Source organism: Diceros bicornis, chromosome 5 (assembly GCF_020826845.1).
Source record: "Diceros bicornis minor isolate mBicDic1 chromosome 5, mDicBic1.mat.cur, whole genome shotgun sequence".
NCBI lineage: Eukaryota > Metazoa > Chordata > Mammalia > Perissodactyla > Rhinocerotidae > Diceros > Diceros bicornis.
The window spans coordinates 30522272-30545184 of record NC_080744.1 but is presented as its reverse complement, the minus strand read 5'-3'; the positions used below and the strand labels follow the sequence as shown (position 1 = coordinate 30545184).

Below are 22913 nucleotides of genomic sequence, written 5' to 3'. Positions count from 1 at the left end.
GTAAAACACATCCTGACTTCAGGATGTTACAGGCTAATGATGTATCTGGACATTAAACACCTTTAAATACAGATACAACTCTGATAATTGATTTGAAGGAAAAGAACAGAGTGCTGGGAGAACAATGTGACTCACCACAGTGATGCTTGTTCAGACTCTACTAAATAGGGATTTACTACTCAAGAGTAAGTGGAGTAGTCCAGACTTTGGAAATGCCATGTGCAAAGACTCTGAGACAAGAAGGGCAGTGGAGCGAGGATGAACGATGGAGATCAGGAGGGAGTAATAGGGCAGAGAGGATGGAATCTTGTATCCATGATAAGAACTTTTTCTTATATCCTAAGAGAAATTGAAAATTATCAGGGATTTTATGCACTAGTTTGATCATAGTTCTGCTTTCAAACAGTCACAAAACTTTCAATGAAAGTAATGGAATGAAAGTGCTCGAGTAAACTTAAGAGTGTCCTCTCGGGAGACCACTGAAGAATTCTATCACATCAATGTGGACAGGGTGAACTATTCAACCAACGGTGTTGGCACAAAAGATACAACTTGCAGATACAATGCAGATCTTTGCCTCTCAATATAAACTCAAAGAAGCTTCAAATGGACATTTAAACATTAAACAGAGAAACGAACCAAAAGAAAGTATAGTAACATTTAAACAACCATTGAGACAGAAAGTTCATTCTAAGCAAGTCTCTTATGAATAAATCAGGGAGGAAATAATTCAGAGTATCCAAAATATTAAAATCAAAACATATTATACATAGATATGCATAAAAATACAAAGATAGTGTATATAGATACACATAGATATCTTTATACAGACATATAAGCATTATAAAAATAAAAGTAAAAACACACTGTGGAAAATTGTTGCAAAATGTCAGGCAGATGACTCACATTTTTAGTATGAAATTAGTTCTTCCAAGTTGATAAAGAAAATAGTGTGGTATACTGATTTTAAAATGAGCAAAAACTATAAAGACTATTGAGAAAAGAAGAAATTGCAATAGTCAATAATCATATGCAAAGTAAAACGGTTATCAGTAATCCAAAAAAAGTAACTAAGAGTGCATTGGGGTGCTACTTTGTACCAACAAATTTCAAAGTCTTAAAAAACAGATTAGTAATCATAGATGAGACTATGGGATAATAGACATTCTCGTGCACTGATAATGATAGTGAAAATTGATATAACTTCTCTTGAAGGCACATTAGAAATAGATATCGAAAGTTTAAAGTTTTCCTTAACTCATGACGTTTCAAGAATATTTGCTTAGTGTGATAACAATATATAAGCTAAAAATTAAGCTATAAGGGACACCTATTATACCACTGTTTATGAAAAGAAAAATTAGAAATAATGTAAATGCCAAAAATAGAAAATTAAAATTCTCATGGTTCTTCCAACTGGGAAGGCATTACCCTTCATAGACATAAATAAAAATCAGTGGTATAGAAATATGTTAATATAGAACATTAGAAAAAATAGAAGTTTACAGGAAAAAAATGTATAAGAAACCCATTTTAAAACTTATTTGCCTAGGAAAAAATAGAAGCATGCTTATCTTTAGTGCTTATCAATAAATTGTTCATTTCCGGGCTTATATGCATTTTTTAGTTTGAACCATATAAAATTGTTCATTCAGTAGGTTCAAAGATGGTCATATATCAATTTTTTAGAGTTCAATATAAAATATCATTATATTTGTTTCTTACGTAATTTTCTACATTACTCTATCTTTAAACAACCACATCAAATTATTGATGATTGTTTTACACCTGAATTGCATACCATGGGTTCCCCTTTTGCACTCCCACCAGCGAGCTTTCCTCCAGGCCCCATGCCACTAACAACCATTCTTTCTTGTGTCGTCAGTCCTCCCTGTGGGACTCCATGGCATGCCCAGGCTCTCTCTTGGGCACAATCCTGCACCACCTTGGCAGGAAAGCAGCATAAGTAAGTGGGAGCACCTTGGCCCCACTATAGTCAAGAGTAGACACTAGGGCAGACTGACCCCCTGAAAGCTTATGGACATGGAGTGGGTAGTGAAACAAAAAGGAAATACTACAAGGGTGATGCTAGGAGGCTCCCCCACAAGGGCACTGGATGGAGAATTTTATTGCCAATAACTGGGAAACAAAATAGAGCAGGACTGAGCAAAGAAGAATGGGACAATCACCAAGGTGAAGGACAGGGGATATGACATTTCAAAGGACCTATAATCAAGTCTCTATCTAAAAGTTTTAATCATACAATATGTAGATTTTAAAACATACATATTCTGGCTTACAAAAAATGTACATTTAATATGTTCCCAACCATACAAAATAAATAAAAATGTTTTAAATACCAAAAGAAAGGTCAATAAAAAAACAGTACTGATAGATTTTTTTTTTCTGAGTGGTAGGAAAATTGGGTAATTTTTTTTTCTGTTTTTCTCTTTTCTTTATTTTGTAAATGTTAAAAATTTGTTTATTAATACAAACTGTCTTAATCTGATACAGTTGAATAGAAAAGGAAAAATATTGTCACCAAACAGAGTATTATGTTTGATAGAAAGGTCCATATGTTAACGTCACAAGTAGAAGGTCTAATTTTAAAAAGTGGAAATGCATGCACAGGTAGCTCATAACAAGAACGACAATAATAACACATGCAAATGGTCAATAAACATATTTATTGATACTCAGCCTCATCATCATCACTGATTAGAAGCTTCATTGGTTTTTGTTTTACCAATCGGCAGGGAAAAATGTAAAGGGAAAGAGAAAGAGAAGAGACAGACAAGAGAAAGAGAATTCCCAGTATTATCAAAATTTCAGCATAAAAGCTACTCATATATTGTTGAAGGCATTTCAAATCAACAATATTTATTAGAATTTAAAGTGTGCAAATCTATTTCTAGACATACTAGCACATGAGCAAATATTATGTATATGTAGCATATATATTTATATAGCATATGTTTACATATACACACTTATATATACATAGAATGTTGTTGACATATGTCAATCAATAAAGTATTAATCATGTTTGGTACATGTATACAATGGAGTAATATGAAGCCATTAAAATTGAATAAACAGTTCTACATATACAGATCTGGAAAGATTTCTAATTTAAATGAAAACAAGAAAGTGCATAAAAATAATAATATGATGGCCACTATGGAAAATAGTATTGAGGTTTCTCAAAAAATGAAAAATAGAGCTACTTTATCATCCAGCAATCCCACTTCTGGAAATATACATAAAGGAAATGAAATAAGTATTTTGAAACGATATCTGAACTCTCATGTTCGTTGCAGCACTATTCACATCATGTTCGTTACAGCACTATTAACATTAACCACAAAATAGAAACAACCTACATGTCTGGTATTGGATGAATGAATAAAGAAAATGTGATACACACACAAACACACACACACACAAAGGAATATTGTTCAGCCTTAAAAATAAAAGAAAATTCTGCCATTTGCAACAATATGGATGAACATGGAGGACATTATGCTAAGTGAAATGTCAGACACAGAAAGACAAATACTGTACAGTATCATACATGTGGAATCTAAAATAGTCAAACTCATGGAAGCAAAGAGTAGAATGGTGGTTGCCATGGGTTTGGAGGGAGGGAGAAATGGGGAGATGGTCAAAGGGCACGAAGTTTCACTTATCAAAATGAGTAAGTTCTGGAAATTAATATGAAGCAATTTGACTATAGTTAACAAAACTTTATTGAATACTCGAAATTTGCTAAGAGGGTAGATATTAAGTGTCCTCACCACAGAAAAAAACGGTAACTATGTGAGGTGATTGATATGTTGATTAGCTTGATTGTGGTGATTATTTGATACATAATATATACATATATCAAAACATCAAGTTGCACACCTTAAATATATAAAATATTTATTTGTCAGTTACACTTCAATAAGGCTGAAAAAAATAAACTTCTTGTAAGCCACTTCTTTGGATGCAGTTTGTTACTGCAGCATAACTTAGACTAAGCCACCTGAAATGAACTATGTCCAATCAGCATTTGTTGTGGCTTGTTCAACCCTGGATAAAGAGTTTTCCACTCACAACAATCTGCTATCCACAAACTAATCTAGTTAAATTTGATGTTACATAAAGAAAAATGAGGTCCTGTTCTCATGAGTAATAGCAAGATTCCCATGATCTAGTCGACCTCATTTGTGATGTCAAAAGTATTAGAGTTTAATATGTTTGTTAACGTATATTCTTAGCCAACATTAATTCCTGCAAAAAATTGTTCTGTGATGACCAGTACTATGTGTTAAATTGGTAAAATGCTGAGGTCAGTTTATTTTATGTACTTAAATATCTGGAAACAACCAGTAGAACACTGAATAAAAGCAAGAAATTCAAACAGCAAAAAAAAAAATTTAATATTATGATACCATGTTTGAGTGTTTGAATAAAACACTCTCCAAGAATGCACACCATATATTACCAATGGTGAATCCTGAAAAGTAGGATCACATGTGGCTTTCACTTTCTAAGCTCATATTTCTGTATTATTTAAATAGTCTAAAACAACCTTATATTGCTTTTGACTTAAAAATGGATTTTTAAATACAAAATAGGAGGTTCAAGATCCACAGTCCTTTCAAATTCTGATTGTAGTGATGTCAATGCCATTCAAATAGCATTAAAACATTGAAATAAAGTTTTACAAGTGTGTGACCAGAGTTTACTCACGAACTGTCACAACGGTCTTTTTTCAGAACATGTTCTCAGTAAGACATTCATCCCCAAGATGAAATCTCATATATGTGAGCAGTGTATTGCCAGTCTCTTTCTGTTATTTAGTTGATTGATACTAGTAAGGAAGGAGATGATGGGAAAAGGAAGGAGAAGGGAGGAGAGAGAAGGGACAGCGACAAGGAGAGGAAAGAAAAAGGAGAGAAGAATAGAAGAAAGAATACCATAAAAGTTAAAAGGGAAGAAGTTAAAAGAGCATACTGAGGGAGTATTTCCTGAGTCTTCTTTTTCCTACTCACTGCTTAAAATTCCTCAGTAACTTTTCCGGCCTTCCCAACACCTCAGCATAGCACATAAAGCTGTTGAGATCTGTCTATAGCCCATCTCCCCAGCCTCTCATTTTGCTTCTCTGCCTCACCAACTCATAAACTACAAGGACACTCCTTGTTCTTTCATGAACACTCAGTTTACTCACACTTTTTGTTCTGCACTAAAGGTATCCCTGACATTTTTCATTTGGCTGATTCCTTCTCATTCTAAAAATTCCATCTATGAAACCACTACTCAAGGATGTCTCTCTCCTCCAGTCTGGATTAGATATTCCTCCTCTATGCTCTCACATCATACTTGCAAACCTCTCATAATACTTCTTTCTTGACAGTATAATTTACAATTAACTAGTCTGTTTGTCTCTCCTGCTTGGTCTGTGAACCACTTGAGAGCAGGGGCTGTTGTCTTAGTCATAAATCCTGGCCCATGTAAGTGTTGTGAGTTACAAAGAAGGCAAGCGGTTGGATGGATGTGGGCAGGCATATATATATAAATGCATCGATAATTGATGGTAACGGTTTCTTGGTAAAAACTTTTATTTTACATCTTATTTCCACTTAAAATTAATTCCAATACAACTTTAAAACAATTGCTGCTCTAGAAATTGGCATAAACATACAGCAGGTCTAATGCTATGCATATTAAAACCAATTTCCAAGGTCCTTTCTAGTGCTTAACGAAATATAATCTATACCCAGAAATTTCCCTGTAAATCACAATACACTCTAGGCATACAGAGCAATTCATGCAACCTGAAATGAAAATTCTCACTTCCCCTTGGAAAGACTGTCATCAGCAGGTCTTCAATAAATGCTTGTTGAATTGGAAAATAGAAATGGAAGTAAGAAAAAAGGAAGGAGAGAGAAAGAGAGAGATTAATTTTGTAATGTTGTGCCATAGGTAACATAATGAAAATAGCTAATAATTTTAGCTGACTATTCGTTTAAATTATACCATCCCCACTTACCTGACCAAAATAATGAACCCAAAAAAATCAATATTTTTGCTCTTATTGGAACTTTTAAGAAATATTTCCCTTTTTGATCTATGTGGTTAGTGCTTGTCACAACTGCTGCAGCTCTAACAAAAACCTAACAACAGGTTTTGGTGACGACTTGGCTCCATGACCTGAGTCCCCAGGCCATTCATCATGTGAGCTCTACTTTTAATTACTGTGGCAATAAAGAAGAAAAAAAAAATATTAGGAGTTTGGTTAAAAAAGTAAATGGAAAGCAAAAGAAACTATGTCTAATAAAATATGACAGTAAAATATCTTCAAGGAGATTTAGCATCTCCTAACATTTTAACACTAACTTATAAATTAAATACCATTTAGACAAATACCCATGAAAAAGGAATAGCTATTAATAAACTCATTAGTAAGAATCATTTAAAATTCTGTTGAAAGCATGTTCATGGAATATCCTTGGAAACACTGTACCTTCTTTTTGCCTCATTTATACAATTACTGTCCCTATTTTAGTGATACTAATAATAAATACATGGAAATTAAATATATTGGCAAAGGTCACTCTGCTACAGTCAGATCCAATATTCCAATGTGATTACTTTATGATTTCAAAGTCCATGGATTGAATCCCTACACTATGCTGCCTCCTTTTTATATCATTGCTATACCATACAAATAAGAGTTCACAGTTCTATTTTACTTTTAATTTTTCTGAGAATTTTACATATATTATCTCTTTTATTCTTTCTAACAAAACAGTGAGGTAGAAATGCAGTATTCCTCCCCATCAGATGAAGAAATGAGGTTGTAACTTATACGTGGTTAGCAGAAAAGCAGCTAGAATTCATGTTCCTTACGATTCAGTCCAGTGATCTTTTTATTCCTTAACTGAGTCCAGACATACTGATGTCTGTAATGCTGTTCAGAAAAGCAATGTACACCCACAGAAGATCAAATATCACACATCCTAATATCATTAACACTATTATAAGAGCTCTATTTCAACATATTGTTCTAATAAACTTGATTTTTATTAATTAAATTGTTATTAATTGGTCTCTTCACAAAATTCTAGACTGTGTTCTACAAAACATCTAACCTGGAGAGTTTAAAATGAGCAAAAACTTAGTGTGTGAATTTTAACATACTCTTTTACATCAAAAGTACATGTACACATAAGGACAACTAGGAGAATTAGGTCCTGGCTAGGACAACTACTGCAAAGGCCATCAGGTGAAAATATGACTAGCATATTCTAGGAACAGCAAGGAATTCAAGGTGGATAGAACAAAGTAAATGAAGCAAGAGTAGTAGGAAATTGATAAAGAAATAAAGAAGGACCTTGTCATGTAGGGCCTTGTACACATATATGATTGTGTGTACACATATATGAGGACTTTGATTCTGAATGGATCTATTATAGGCATCCTCACTCAAAATTTTCAATTTTCACTGTACTTGGCATTTGATTTTGTGTGATACACACACACACGCATACACATACACATTTTTCCCTTGCTAGTCATTGAATGAGCAGAACAAAAGTCGACAAGGCAATTGTCAATGGTTTAGTCTCGGTATGATCCCATATAATATTTATTCTCTGTTCCACTGGTCTCTTCTACCATTTTTTCCTCCATTCGTCACAGTATAGTGTCTAGGAGCACAGATTCTCTGAGTAAGGCTGCTTAGGTTTGAATCCCAGGTCTACTGCTTAACAGCTTTGTGATCTTGGGCAAATTATTTACACTCAACAAAAAATAAAAATAAGATTAGTTTATATGATAAATTACATGTGAATACAAAAAGACTATGTATGATACTTACTATTACTCTAAAATTCCACTTGTTTTCCATCTGTATGTACTTAAGGAATATGTTAGATCCCACTTGTTATAAAGGCTTCTCTGAGTTGCAAATCCAAACTATTCCCTCTTTCACTATCTCACAGCACTGTATAACTTTTCCTCCACAGAAGTTACCTATAGCTTTACATTATTCATTTATTTACATAAGTATTTGTTTTATATCTGGTTCCCTCCTCAAAACTCTAAGGTCAACCTAGTATTTCCAGAGCTCAGACCATTTCCTTGCACGTTGTGGGCACATGACATGAACATTTGCTCTCCTTAGTGGCCTCAAAAATGTACATTTATGTTGGCTTTTCCTCCTTCCCTGTCTCATCCCTTTTCCTCCTCACTGCTACCTCCAGAGATCCCCTTCTCCACAAACTACCTACACACAAGTCCTTAACTCAAGCTCCTCTTTGGGAGAAGGAAACAAACTAAGACGGGAGCCCAGAGGTGGGAAGTCCAAAGTGAAGTGCTGGCAGGAGATAAAACAATGTCTTATCATGCCTGAGAGAGACACTAGACACCTATAGATGCAACCACATTGGGACCTTGGTCATGTAGCAGAGGCAAAGGTAGTCATTGTTTTCGATACTCCAGCTAGAAAAAAGGCAAGAGTGCATATCTGACGTGATGTATAAACTAAATCTGGTGCACTGTTATCACCATTTTACAGATTATGCATTCCTCTGTTTACCCAAGCTACTTTGGTTGGATACTGTCCAGAAATATACATAAATAAATAAATAGATAAATAAACAAACGCTAAGTTAATACAAGGAATATCATTTTAGAGACAAAAATGTATGAGGCTCAGAATTTGTAACTTGACTAAGTTCCCATAATTCATAAGTGATAGAGCCAAGCTTCAGACTACATCTGCCGGTCTTCAAAGCCTGGGCTTTTTGGTTTACAATATTCACTATCCTCTTTCATGCACTGTGGTAAAAGGGTTTCCACTATTTGAAATCACATTCCTTTCCTCCTACATCTTTGCAGAGTCTACCCATCATTCAATCAAATTTGGTATATTCAATGGCACTTCCACCAATCTGTCCTGCCCATGTCAATCCTTTGAACCTCTGAATTTTGGAGCCCCTAATTGTATACTAACTTCTGCCATTCAATGCTTTATTTATTTAATCTTGACTTACCAACATAATAGTACATTATTTAAGATAAGGAATTTGTGTTATATGTATTTCTATCTAGCCGTTCTTTTAAGACAGAGTGCTAACTCAGTCTCCTCCTTATGTAGACTGCCAGAAGATGATGGGCTAGAAAATGATAAGCACAAAGCACCAAAATGATAAGCACTACCAAACAAATTTTGCTTTGAAAATAGCAGGTTGAAGATTCATAACGTTTACATCCCAGGATTTCATAACTGGCCAGAAAGAAGTTGAAGGGATGGATAACACAACCCATAGCAACACAGAAAGTGTCATCTCTTAAGGGTCTAAGAAGAGATCATTAAAATAGTACTGTTAAAAATGTGGGAAGTGGAACCCATCCATTACTCCACCACTTAATTCTTCCCTCCTCACTACCCTTGTGCAACAATTTCTAGCTTATAGATATCTTGATCTTATTTAGAATTATATTAATCAGGCTGATATTTTCTATATTTCTTTCTCAGTTTAATTGCTTAGGAGTCCCATTGCCTAGAAGCTGCAGGAGTATATGAGTACAATTTTAAAGCCATCGAGATTCTTAATCTAGTTGGCCATGTGAACTAGTCAAGATCAAAAGTTCAAAACAAGCGAAAAAAAGATGATCTTTTTCAAATATTAGTGAGGAAACAAACTCAGTTTAAGTTACCTTAATAATTTGTAATTTTCTTTCAAACAAGCAGTTGAGATAAAAGACAATGATGCCAAATAAAAGAATAAAGTTTTTAATTGCCTCCCTCTTGCCTTATGGAGGTCCATCTAAAGTTAGGTGGTCAACACAAGCTGGGAATTATAAGCAGTCTGCTGACCAGGGGACCTCAGTGCCACTAACATTACTTTTTTTTTTTTAGTAATTTTATTTATTTATTTATTTTTGCTTCCCCAAAGCCCCAGTAAATATTTGTATGTCATAGTTGCACATCCTTCTAGTTGCTGTATGTGGGACGTGGCCTCAGCATGGCCGGAGAAGCGGTGCATCGGTGCGCGCCCAGGATCCGAACCCGGGCTGCCAGCAGCGGAGTGTACTCACTTAACTGCTAAGCCACGGGGCTGACCCTAGCCTATTACTTTTCACACCATCAGTCTGGGAGAAGTCCAGATCAATATTCAAGTAGTCTACCTACTACTATATAAGGAAATTCCTTTTTGTGCAATAATTACTTAACTCAAAATTATCATTCTTATTGAGTCAGTGGTCTTACAGTAGCCCTTTCTAACATAATCCAACATCCTGGTTTGAAGCATGAATGTTTACCTCTTTTTCCCAATAAATTACTAACAACCCCTACGGTATATACATATGTAAGCTTTCTTAAGTTGGCAACAACTCATTTGCATACATAACTACTTAAACTTTGCCTCCTTCCTCTACCTTGAACATTAATGAATAATGTAAATCCCAATGGGAATTTTTCAAGTTTTGAGTCTTATTGGATTGTACGTACATGCTTTGACTCTCATATCTCAGCTTATGCTGTGGTAGGTTACTTTGTTTGCTCCTGTCAGATAGTTATTCACCCTCATTCAGGTTGGCTGGTCCATTGGCCAGGAAGCAAACATTCCAGTACCTCCCCTGTCAGCTGTGGATGTTGACACATCTCAGGATAATGAGGTACAATTACAACATTGTCCCAGGAGTAGCATCCTCATGTCCATGATGTGCAGAATGATCCTTCAGTTCCAATAAGAATGAATATTTTGAGACAACATCTGGTGGTGGTTGATGAGTGATTAAAATCCCTGTTAAAGTGAGTTTATCAATATGACCAGGAGGTATTGCTGTCATTCTCTATCATGATTCCATGTTACCCAGTCCTTTGAAATCACTTCCATCTGTCTGATTGGACTTACTTCAGGCAGATGATATATCCAGTGGCCTTTGCTACATAAATGCTCATCTTCCTAGGTGAAAGTCTCTGAGATTTTCCACTCTTTTAGCTTTACCTAGGGATAGGCGGGTATGATCCAATGAGGTAACTTCTCCCTTATCTTTCTTAAATAGAATAAAGAATAAAATATTAACACTTCCCTCAATTGAACAGATTGACCTCCTCCTCTATTTTTGCCTTTCCTTGCTTGGTGAAACTGAAACATAAGAGTCATTTACTCTCTAAAATACATACATAGAATGTTCCAGATAGAAGGACCATGACTATGAAGTTTAGGTAAATGCTTGGAACCTGTCCAGAGTCCCACATCACTCAAGACTACTAAAATGTCTGTTTAGCAAAAGTTCTCTAAAAATTAGAAGTAAATGAACAACATGAAGCCATCCTGCAGTTACGCTGCATCATTGCCACCCTTCCTTGATGAGTTTATGTGGAGTTGAGGTGAAGGTATGTGACTGTGCCTCCCTCCACATTCAAAGTCATTTTAGTGTAGTTGCCATATTTAAATATGTTTGTATTCCACATATTATCTAGAATATTTTCACAACGTAACCTGAATAAACAGTTTATTTACTGGCTTATTTATGGTTTCCATTCCTTAAACGTAATCAACTATACTTTATACTTTAGAGATGTTTCTAGGCTATGTCTCGACACAAGACCTTCCTTTGTCTGATCTTCAGCCAAGTTTTCTAGTGGATTCACATTACCGACACCTCCCATGTAGTTAATATCAAGCCCAATAATCCCAACCTTGTACCTCGTTGTCTTTCCACACCTTAAGCACCCATTCCTAACAAAAAAGGAGGTATGTTCTAAGCAAATTTTCTCTTAATTTTTCTTTATTTCTCTAAAAGCAACCATTACCATTGAATGAAAAATATTTAAGCATAAATTGATTCTAAATAAATTAGAATTTAAAGTACCCTTCCGTATTATATATATTCAAAAACAAACAAGACTCCTCCAAATATGTATAACCATGTGCACATATAATTGTGTAATTGCATGTAAAGGAAACTGAAACAATAACCACTAAAATCTGGACAGAGTTTTCTTCTGGTGAAGAAAATAATAGAAAAGTGCAGATAGAGACCAACTATCATATTTGTCTCTCAAACTTCTAAAGCATTGGAATTTTTGATCAATAATATTGAATTTACATAATACTTTGTAAAAAAAATAAAACAAAAATACGGTTCCATTATTGTTTTGTTATTTAGAAAAATATTAATAATGATGATTTTTACACAATGTTAAACCTAGAACATTGTTCAAGTAACCATAGAAAGTTTTGAGACTTTCAAATGTTTCTCTAGTCTCCATTAAAACTCCACAAAACCAGCAGTTCAAGGCTGGCTGATCTGTCATAGGCACAGTTGGTGTACATCAGTGACTAGTTCATCTCCCTCTGCTGGTCGTCCCTTGACCGCTCACCCAAGTCATTTGCTTCTGCTGGGACTAGAAATGGCAACTTAGTTCTGAAATAATATTTTTCTTTAAAAAAAAAAAAAAGCTACCCAAAGCAATATTTTAAAACTGTGCTTAACTTCCATCATTGGAACTTTTATCATTGTACTCACTAGGTCTGTCTTTGACCTTGACAAAGTGATACTCTCAATTCAGAGAAACTCAGAAATTAAGAGATCCCAAAGGAATATAGCAGAGGTAGCTTGAAAGTTTCTTACCCCAGAGGCTACTCTCTACAGTGAATATATGCCTCACACTCTCCTTTAAACACTGGTCACAAAGAAATGGATCATTTGTTTTGCTGCAATATGATTTTATTCCAGATTCTAGTTAGAATATGGTCAATGCTTTATCCATGGAAAAAAATATGGTCATATATGGTGTCTCTCTGGTAAGAAGATATAGTCTATACTCTGTAAATTCTTAACTTCTCTCTTAAGTCTCTTCCTCTATCACATTTAAGACAACTTCACAATGTTTTAATACCATATTTCCATACATACGAATTGGGATGGTTTGGAATTACTGCATAGCTTCTAGAAATATCAAGAGTTTCTTCTCCCAGCTCCATCTTGGACTTCTGACTCCCTACACCATCAAAAAGAATGTCTTCTATTCAGTTTCACAGCTCCATAAATGCCCTGGTGGAGGAAGTATTCGTGTTCTCACAGTGCCACAACCAACAGGGTCTATAGTTTTCCTGGATTAAGAGACTGTTCCAGGCACAGATATGTAACTGTGATTAACAGAAATTTCCAAATATGGAGAAAATTGATTGCTAATGATTTAGCTCAGGAAGAAACAAAATATGGAGGGAAATCTCTCAAAAGCTATAACAGTCAACAGTTACCATGGAAATAGAATTATGCTCTTGGAACTGAACAGAAGGAGATGCAAAATGATACCACAGAAGAAAGGCTGGGGTCAGATACATTGGGTGTGCACACCAGTCACACTATTTCTCAGCACTGAGGCTTCTAATAGGTTAAACTGAGATTCAACCTTAGAATAATAAGACCTATTTTGTGGAGTTATGGTGGAGATAGTTAGACAATGTGAGTGAAAGTTTCTAACACAAGGAAGTTTTCAGAGAGAGACAGGGAGACACAGAGAGAGACAGAATTAGTTTTCACGTGACCCTGAAATCAGCAGCTCTAAAAAAAATGGGAATAGTCTCATGTTCTTTTCCTTTTTGTTTTCGTAAGTTTTGTTTCTCTCTGGTGAGTTCTGCTTTAAGTCATTTGATTTTACTATTACACTCTTGGCATCGGGAGACTTACTCTCCCGCCTAGGACACACTTGAAAATTAATTATAACAGTATTATCAATATGGCTATTGATATAATTATTTTAGTAGTGACATTTTGTCTTTTTTAACTGAGCTAAAAAAAATATTAACAACTTCTAAAGCAAGTATTAAGTGAGAAAGCAGGCATAGGCTTTTACTTCTTTGGTATAACCTACAGCATCTGGAGTCTATTTCCTTTTCATCTGAAGTGACAAAAAGTGATCAGAACATGCAGTAAGAAAAATTATCAATAAATTCTTGTTGACCATACTAGAAAAAATTAAATTCAGCTCCTACATCTAGTATTTTCTAATTCTGTTCTTATTTTCATCCCTGGTATCTGATGACTCTAGTGTTTTTAAGTAACAGCAACACCAATGACAACTTTCATTATAGAAAACAATGAGGGTAAGCCGAGACTAAATTAGAGGAAAATCTGAGGAGATTAGTGCCAAGAGCAGTAATAGAATTATTATAGATACAGAGAATATTTTTCACACAGCTACTAGCCATTTATATTCAATTATAATTAAATATAATATATATAATATAATAATATATATATTTATTTTATATTATTATATATATTTTTATTTTATATTATTTATTATATAAATAAATAAATATTAAAATACATATATAAGGCCATTTATAATAACCTTTTCATAGGACATGTATTCTTAGGAAGAGTTTTACTAATTTTTCTTGATTCATAGAAATCATATTTCTTCTCAACCAAACTAAACTCTTCTCTAAACCAACATTCATTCCAGATGCTAACTCTAATAGATCCTCTATTAACTGTGTTATTTCAGCAGTAAAATTAGTGTGATTGTTATCATGGTTATGCAGCCATGATTAAAAGTGTTTAGCATAGCTCAGAGTTATACAGAAAATGAAAAAAATACATATGGCCGAGTTATATAGAAAATGAAAAACAACAATATACCTGGCTCCCAACTTTCATAGAAGGCTGTGAACTTAATGGCTGTTGGAAATAACTGATCTATTGTGGCAAAGACCTTGAGATCCAGAAATTGTTAAGAAGAAGGAGGAGGAAGGGGAGAATAACGTGGAGGAGGAGGAAAAAAGGATAAAAGAAAAGAATAAGAAAGAGGAGATGGGAAACTGGGAGGAGAGGGTTAAAAACAGCCGAAAGGGAGAGAAAGAGGAAGAATATACATCTACTTTCTAGCTTAGTTAGATTGTTAGATTTTTTAAGTAATTAACTTCAATAGCAGTAATTATTGGCTTAAAGACAAAGTTTCTCTAACTTGATAAGAAATCTAATTAGTTTGTATGTGCCATTTACTCTGCTATAGCAAAAGAAAGTCTTCGCCAAAGATTGTTAGGGAGAACGTAATATATTTCAAAAATCATGGCTTCTCAGGCCAAGGCGTATGAGACTAATTGGAAATGGTTTCCTATGGACGTGTTGGAAATGAAGGGATTTACCTAATTCTAAAAATGTGTAGCCAAAGTCTCAGGTACCAAGAACCTTTCATTTGTAACACAAAAAATCTTTTTCTCAAGTAACTTGATGCATACATAGTCTCTCTCCCAGAGTTAATCACAGACTTTGGATCATTTTAGTCCACGCAGAGATTCCCAGATTTTAGTTTCTCATAAGCCATCTTTTTTTTTTTTTTTTTTTTTTTTTGTGAGCAAGATGAGCCCTGAGCTAACATCCATGCTAATCCTCCTCTTTTTGCTGAGGAAGACAGGCTCTGAGCTAACATCTATTGCCAATCCTCCTCCTTTTTTTTCCCCAAAGCCCCAGTAGATAGTTATATGTCATAGTTGCACATCATTCTAGTTGCTGTATGTGGGACGCAGCCTCAGCATGGCTGGAGAAGCGGTGCGCGTTGGTGCGGGCCCGTGATCCGAACCTGGGCCACCAGTAGCAGAGCGTGCGCACTTAACCGCTAAGCCACGGCGCCCGCCCTGCCATCTTGTTTTGAATCAGAAACTTAACACAGGTTGTGTATTCTATGGTACTAGATCACGTCTGGCAAAATGAGCTTTCAAACACATTTTAGAATTCAATATTCAAGACTAAACCTCAGGATTCACTGCGGCTGAGGTATACCCCAGCCTTTGAGTACTTTCGTACAGGTTACATAACCTTTGAGTCTCGTGAACAGAGAATATTTCTTCCTGATGCCCATGTTGTATCCTTTACGCCTGGAACATTTATTCTTTCACTGATTGTTTACCACCTTCTCCTTAATTTATCAGCTCTTGTACTTAGTTAACTATGTTTGTAGGAGAAAAATTTTTGTCACTTGGTCAAGATTAGTATTAATATCACTTTCTAAAACTTATTATTGATTCATTTATTTATTCTTTAACAAATAATATTAACCTTCAAAAGTGTGCTAAATATTATTTCAGTTTTTCAAATTTATATATAGAAACTATTTTTCTACCATAGAATCCCTAAACAATAAAATGTAATTTTTAAAAAAATAATATTTTACCTCAAGTCCACAGTACTGAATTGATCCTAATTTCTGATTCATAGCACACTCTCATCATTTTTCCACATCCATTTTGTGTTTTTATTTGTCTATTTAATAATAAAATTATACCTATGGAAACATGACCTAAAACAGGATCTAAACAATTGATAATAACATACAACTGCTTATGTGCTCATCCTCATGCTGGCCCTGGACCTCTTACCACTTGAACTTTTACTAACATCTTACATCTTCTCTTTTCATACATAGTTTTATCATTTATATGAGTTCCTGCAAAGTATACTGTCATTTTTCTATTGCTTTTCTTCTTGTAAAAAATATACTTAGTGGATCCATTTTGGACTTTTTTTCCCTTCACTTTTATGTCTAATTAAGATACCTCTATATTATTTTATATAGTTGTACTTTATTTGTTATGATTCTGAATGATATTCCATTGTCTTCTTTATGGGCATTATTGTAAATTTCTCCTTATATTCATATACAAGAGTTTATCTTGTGTATGTAAATGGGGGTGAAATTACTGAGGCCTAGAATGCATGAATGTTACACGTTACAAGATAAAACTAAATTTTTTCCCAAAGCCGTTATATCAGTATAGACTTCCATCAGCAATGCATGAGAAATCTTTTTTAATCACATACTATTTATTCAGAAAATCTAATTTCATGTCTTCTCTTCAGATGAATTTAGAACAAATTGGACTAAATGGAAGAAGTAAACCAGTCTGTTGTGTCTGAATTTATTATTCTTGGTCTTTGCAATTCATGGGAGCTCCAGGCCTTCCTCCTAGTGATATTTTCTTCACTTTATTTGATCACCATTTTAGGCAACATCTTCGTTGTGCTTCTAATTATTGCTGACCTTCACCTCCACTCTCCTATGTACTTCCTGTTAGCCAATCTTTCCTTCATCGACTTCTGCCTTTCCTCAGTCACTACACCTAAGATGATCACAGACTTTCTCAAGGAAAACAAGACCATCTCCTTTGGAGGCTGCATGTGTCAGATTTTCTTTGGACATTTTCTTTGGAGGAGGTGAGATGGTGCTGCTTGTGTCAATGGCCTATGACCGTTATGTGGCCATCTGCAAGCCACTCCATTACTCCAGCATCATGAACAGACAAATGTGCATGGGGTTAGTGATGACATCATGGATCATTGGTTCTGTGCATTCAATAAGCCAACTAGTTATGATTATAAAGCTACCTTTTTGTGGACCCAGGGAATTGGATAGCATTTTCTGTGATATTCCATTGGTGATCAAGCTAGCCTGCATGGACACCTATATTCTAGAAATGTTGATAAATGCTGATAGTGGGGTACTGGCAACCATCTGCTTCACTCTGTTGCTGATCTCTTACTCTTATATTCTGTTTACTGTCTGCCTTCACTCTAACGATGGGGCATCCAAGGCTCTCTCCACCTGCACTGCTCACATCACAGTGGTAGTGTTATTCTTTGGGCCTTGCATCTTCATTTATCTGTGGCCACTCAGCATCACCTGGGTGGACAAGTTTCTTGCTGTATTTTATGCAGTCATCACACCTCTCCTAAATCCAGCCATTTACACTCTAAGAAACAAAGAAATTAAAAATGCCATTAAGAGACTACGATGTTAGCATATGGATTTCTGCAGGTATTTCAAGATCTCGAATTATCAGAATGTCCATTGTTTGTTGCCTAAAGTAGCCACACCTGTCCTGTTACTTGGGACTGGGAAGCATTCCCCAATTCACATATAGAAATCATATGTATCTCCAGAGATAAGTTTTGTGTCAATATTATTATAGTCCACAATCATTTATTAATCATTGAATGCAAAATGATTTCCTATCTGGGAAATTTGGCCAGTGTTTATGACTACGATTTTGGTTGTGCCCAAGGATGACTTGAAATTAATAACAATATTAATATTACTTATATATGTGCTACTATTTCAACACCCAATACCACATTCTGAAATTTTCTATTATGCTAAGCATTTCTTTGAGCAAAGCATTTCATATATACAGTGTCCAAATTTTTGTCAATAAGTCATTGTTTTGAATATTTTTACAAATGGACAAATTAGTCTATCAATTAGTTAACATTCTAGATACCTTACCTGGAGAAACAGCTATAAAGGTAATCATTAAATATTCCCCATCACACTCAGAAAACGAAAGTGAATTATAGTTATAATTTGGAGAAAATGTTGTTCCCTCCATGTCATGTTTTAGCCATTTGTGAAATAGTGTAATTGGCTTTAGAAGATATACGTTAAATACAAAGATGAATGTACTAAAAACCTTCGGAGATTTTGCTTCTTCTCTTTCTATTTATAAATGGGTTGGGGGTTCATTATCTATAATAGATAAAAGCAGGGGAAAAGTGGTATGAAGGTAGGTCAAAAAGTCCAATTTTAGAATAAACTATCCATTTAATTCACTGCAGTGTTCAGATGGCCTGCAAGCAATTAGATTATGTACAACTTTTGTGAATTATTCATTACTACATATAACAAAAATTTACTTAAAAATTCTTTCTACTCTATGCCTCAAAAAGCTATACAAGTTTACGTCCCCTTATCTGAAATCCACGGAGCCAAATATACTTCAAATTTCATATGGTTTTTAAAGATGACATGGTCGTGTGTACTTTGTAACATTCCCAATAGAGATTCTGAGGTATAAACTCTTAAATTAAGTAATTACTATTTCTCTATGTGTGTGTCTGTATATATGTATTTGCAGACATATATAGATACATAGATATATAAATCATATGTATGTATATGTTCTAATTTTTTTATTCTTTTATATCTCTGTACGTCAGTTAGGCTAATATCTATTGAGCTGTCCTTGAGTTCACCGATATTTTCTTCTGCTGTGTCCAGTCTGTTTTTAAGCCTGCTTAAATTCATAATTTCACGTTTCATTTCAGTTCTAAAATACCATTTGGTTATTTCTTAGATATTCCATTTCTCTTTTGAAATTCTTCATTATTTTTCCCATTTTTTCAACTTCTTAATGACTTTTTTAAATATATGAGTTACTTTATACTGTTTACTAATTTCAATGATTGAGCCATCTGTGGTCTGCCTCTATTAACTATTTTCCTCTTAATTATGCGTCACATATCCCTTTGCTTCTTTGCATGTCCCATAATTATTTTATGTGTTTTAGATATTGTATGTAAAAGATCATATGGCTCTGACTTGACATGCTTCTCCAGAAACTACTTACTGTCTTCTGTATGAGGTATGAAGGTTCGAACATGATCACCTCAATCCAATCAAGTACTGAGCTTGTTTGAATCTGGACAGCAGTTTCTATAGACCAGTACACTTCTGGTTTGTGCCTATTCTTTGGATATATCCCTTCCAGGTTTTGATTATGACACTAATGGATCTCTTTCTTCTCAGCCTGAAAGATTTCATGGGATTCAGTTTTGCCCTTCAGAATTTTTGAGCTTAGAACTTTAGTCTTTTTTTCCCTTCTCCTGCTAGCTTCACAAGTATGGCAAATTCCTCAAGCAGAAATCTGGCTTTATATTTGTCCCTTTTAATTTAATGTACCAAAGAAGAATCCATTACAAATACAAACATTAAGCAAAAAAATAATCTTAAGCAGGAAAAATATAAAATATTACTGATTGTATAATCCAGGGAGAATTTTGGATTACAGATACTCAGGACATACAGTCCTTTCGTAATTTAGCAATGAATTTGGCTCAGTCTCCTAGGTATCAAAACAAAATATAAAAAAATTAGTCTCACAATTTCTACAGATTATACACACACATAATGGGCCCCATGTCCTGAGCAAGAAAAGAGTTATAAGACACATGATACTAGAGAATAATTGTCAGCAAACAATTTGGACAGAGTGATTGGTGGATAATACTAATACCAGCCATGAAATGATCAGCTCAACATCTATTTGATATTTAAAGAACATTCCCTGATTGATTAAGTCACAGAGATTAAATCATAATTTCAAACACTGTGGAATAGCGACACGTGTAAATTTCCCTGCCCTGGCCAACTGGAATTGGCTTGAGTCCAAAGGAATTGAGACAAGCAAGGGTAAGAGTAGTAGTCACAGCCCAAATACATAAAACCTACTATCTCTGAGGTTCTCTCTCTTGTTTTCCCTCCTACCATATGGCAATCTCCCCTTATAACACTGCCTTATCCATATTCTGTCTACTCCACTTCTCTCACTCTGTTCTTTTTTCTTCCCAGTTTTAAATCCTCTCTCACACTCTTTTTGTCTTACAGAAAAAATATAAAAGTATAGTTCCCTCAACATTTTGAGTATATTAGCTCTAAGATATTTAATAAATTGAATAAATTGAATTCAATTGATTAAGTGAATCTAGACAGTCTGATGTCTCAGGCCATAGCAGATTGTAAGTTTGTAATCTACGCTTTTCATCACCGTTTCCTAGAACTTTAATTCAGTTGCCAAACAAACTTGTTAAATAGAGAAATAATGTGATAATTCAATGTAATCTCATAATCAGTGATCTATTCTGAATATTATAAAATGATGACTTCAGGAAAAATAACCCCAATTTTTGTATAATTATTTAAGTATTAGTGTTACTTGAATTTGTTTGAAAACGCACAAAGTAACTTGTGCTCTTGTGAGTTATTTAGGAGATCTTCCTCAAATTCAGGAGTTGACTACTCAGTCTCCTCATTGCCATCTTCATGTCTTTGTTCCTCAGCGTTCATGTGGCAGGATTCAGGATGGGTGTAATCATAAAGTCCAAAATGGCAAGAAATTTATCCACTGGCACTGTGGGAAATGGCCACATGTAAACGAAGATGCGTGATCCAAAGAACAAAACCACCACGATGATGTGAGCTGACAGAATAGAAAGGGCCTTCGATAAACCCCCTGAAGGGTGTTTCCATACAGCGACCAGGATAAAGACATAGGAGATAATCAATAAGAAGAAGGTGCCCATGGAAATGAACCCACTGTTGGCAGTAATCATGAATTGCATTCTGTAGGTGTCTGTGCAGGCAAGTTTGATAAACCAAGAAAGGTCACAGTAAAAGCTATCTATCTCATTAGGACCTGAAAGGCAAATGGACAACAAAAGTTAACCGGGCCACTGATTGATTGAGGCCAATAGCCCAGGCACCAGACAGAAGTAAAATGCACATCCATGGGCTCATGACAGTCAGTTAGTGGAGGGGCTTACATATGGCCACATATCGGTCCAGGGCCACGGCAATGAGAAGCACCATCTCAGATTCACCCAGGACATGAAGGGCAAATATCTGGATGACACACCCCTGGAAGGATATGGTTTTGTGCTCAGAGTACAGATCAGAAATCATCTTAGGAACCACTAATGTAGAAAAACACAAATCAATAAATGGGAGATTGGCCAAAAGGAAATACATGGGGGAGTGTAAATAAGGGTCAAAGATCACTGTAAACATAACAAAGAGGTTTCCTAGAACAAGTGTTACATAAAACACTGTAGAGAAGGCAAGGAGGAAATGCTGCACTGGTCTAGAGGTAGAAAGTCCCAGGAACACAAATTTAGACACCGAAAAGTAATTTGTTTTATTCATTGACTTTGTGTTACCTGAAAGGAACAAATCAACATAATTATAAAGTAATACACCACAGCTTTTGAAAAAAGCAGATGTCATTGAGTTTCAAACTCTGATATTAAAGAAAAGTCTTCACCTTTGGTCACAAAAGTCTCTTGAAAAAGTAATACAAAAGTTTATTCATTTAACAAATGTTCATTGAGTAGCTCCCATGAAGACCTCCTGTGTACTTGGCACTGTTCCACATTCTGTGATAAAACACGCACCCTGTCTTTACGTAGTTTGTAGTGTAGTTGTGAAGCTAGGCATTAAACAACTAATCACATAACTGGATGATTATAATGGTGATAAATTATTTGAAGAAAAGATCAAAGTGTTATGAGAAGTATAAGAGCTCATTGCAGTGCCATCTGTCCTGGTCTGGAAGAAGACGTTTGTGCTAAGATCTAAATGATGAATAGGAGTTAAATAAGTGAGGATGAATGGGAAGAGTGGTCTACCCAGAGGAAAGGTATGGGAAATATTCTGAAGCTTGAAGAAATAGAACATGCTAGTAATAAGTAAAAGAAGACCAGGGGGCAAGCCTGGTAGTACAGAGGTTAAGTTCAGCATGCTCTGCTTTGACAGCACAGGTTCGCAGGTTGGGATCATGGACATGGACCTACACCACTCATCAAGCCTAACCGTGGCAACATCCCACATACAAAATAGAGGAAGATTGGCACAGATTTTAGCTCAGGGCCACTCTTCCTCAAGTGAAAAGAAGAAGATTGGCAATAGGTGTTAGCTCAGGGCCAATCTTCCTCATCAAAAAAAAAAGAAAAGAAAAAAGAAGACTAAGAAGGCTCTGATCAAGGCAGAATTCTATAGGGTGTGTAAAGAATTTGATCTATATCTTAGAAGTGATAGAAAGCCACTGAGGCAGAACAGTGAAATACCATGTTAGTGCTTTAAAAAGTTTACAATAGTTGTGAAGTGAGGTATGTAATATGGGGATCCAGAGGGAAGAAAGAGAGATCAATTAGGAGTCTATTTCAGAACCATATCAAATCAGTGTAGAAAGGATGAATTTGCCAATAAGTGGTGTTGACACAACTTACCAAATTTGGCAAAAACATTTGAATTCCTTACCTTACAACACTAAAAGGAGTTTTTAATGGCT

At 35.0% G+C, this 22913-nt stretch overlaps 1 protein-coding gene and 1 pseudogene across 1 annotated transcript; one reads left to right on the top strand and one right to left on the bottom strand.

Moving 5' to 3' along the window:
- Positions 1–16900: 16900 nt before the first annotated feature.
- Positions 16901–17813, top strand: LOC131405366 (olfactory receptor 4K3-like). The gene is given in 2 exon segments (XM_058540423.1): positions 16901–17215; positions 17217–17813. Coding segments are annotated over 2 exon segments (912 nt in total).
- Positions 17814–20832: 3019 nt separating this feature from the next.
- Positions 20833–21769, bottom strand: LOC131405365 (olfactory receptor 4F15-like; annotated as a pseudogene).
- Positions 21770–22913: the final 1144 nt, after the last annotated feature.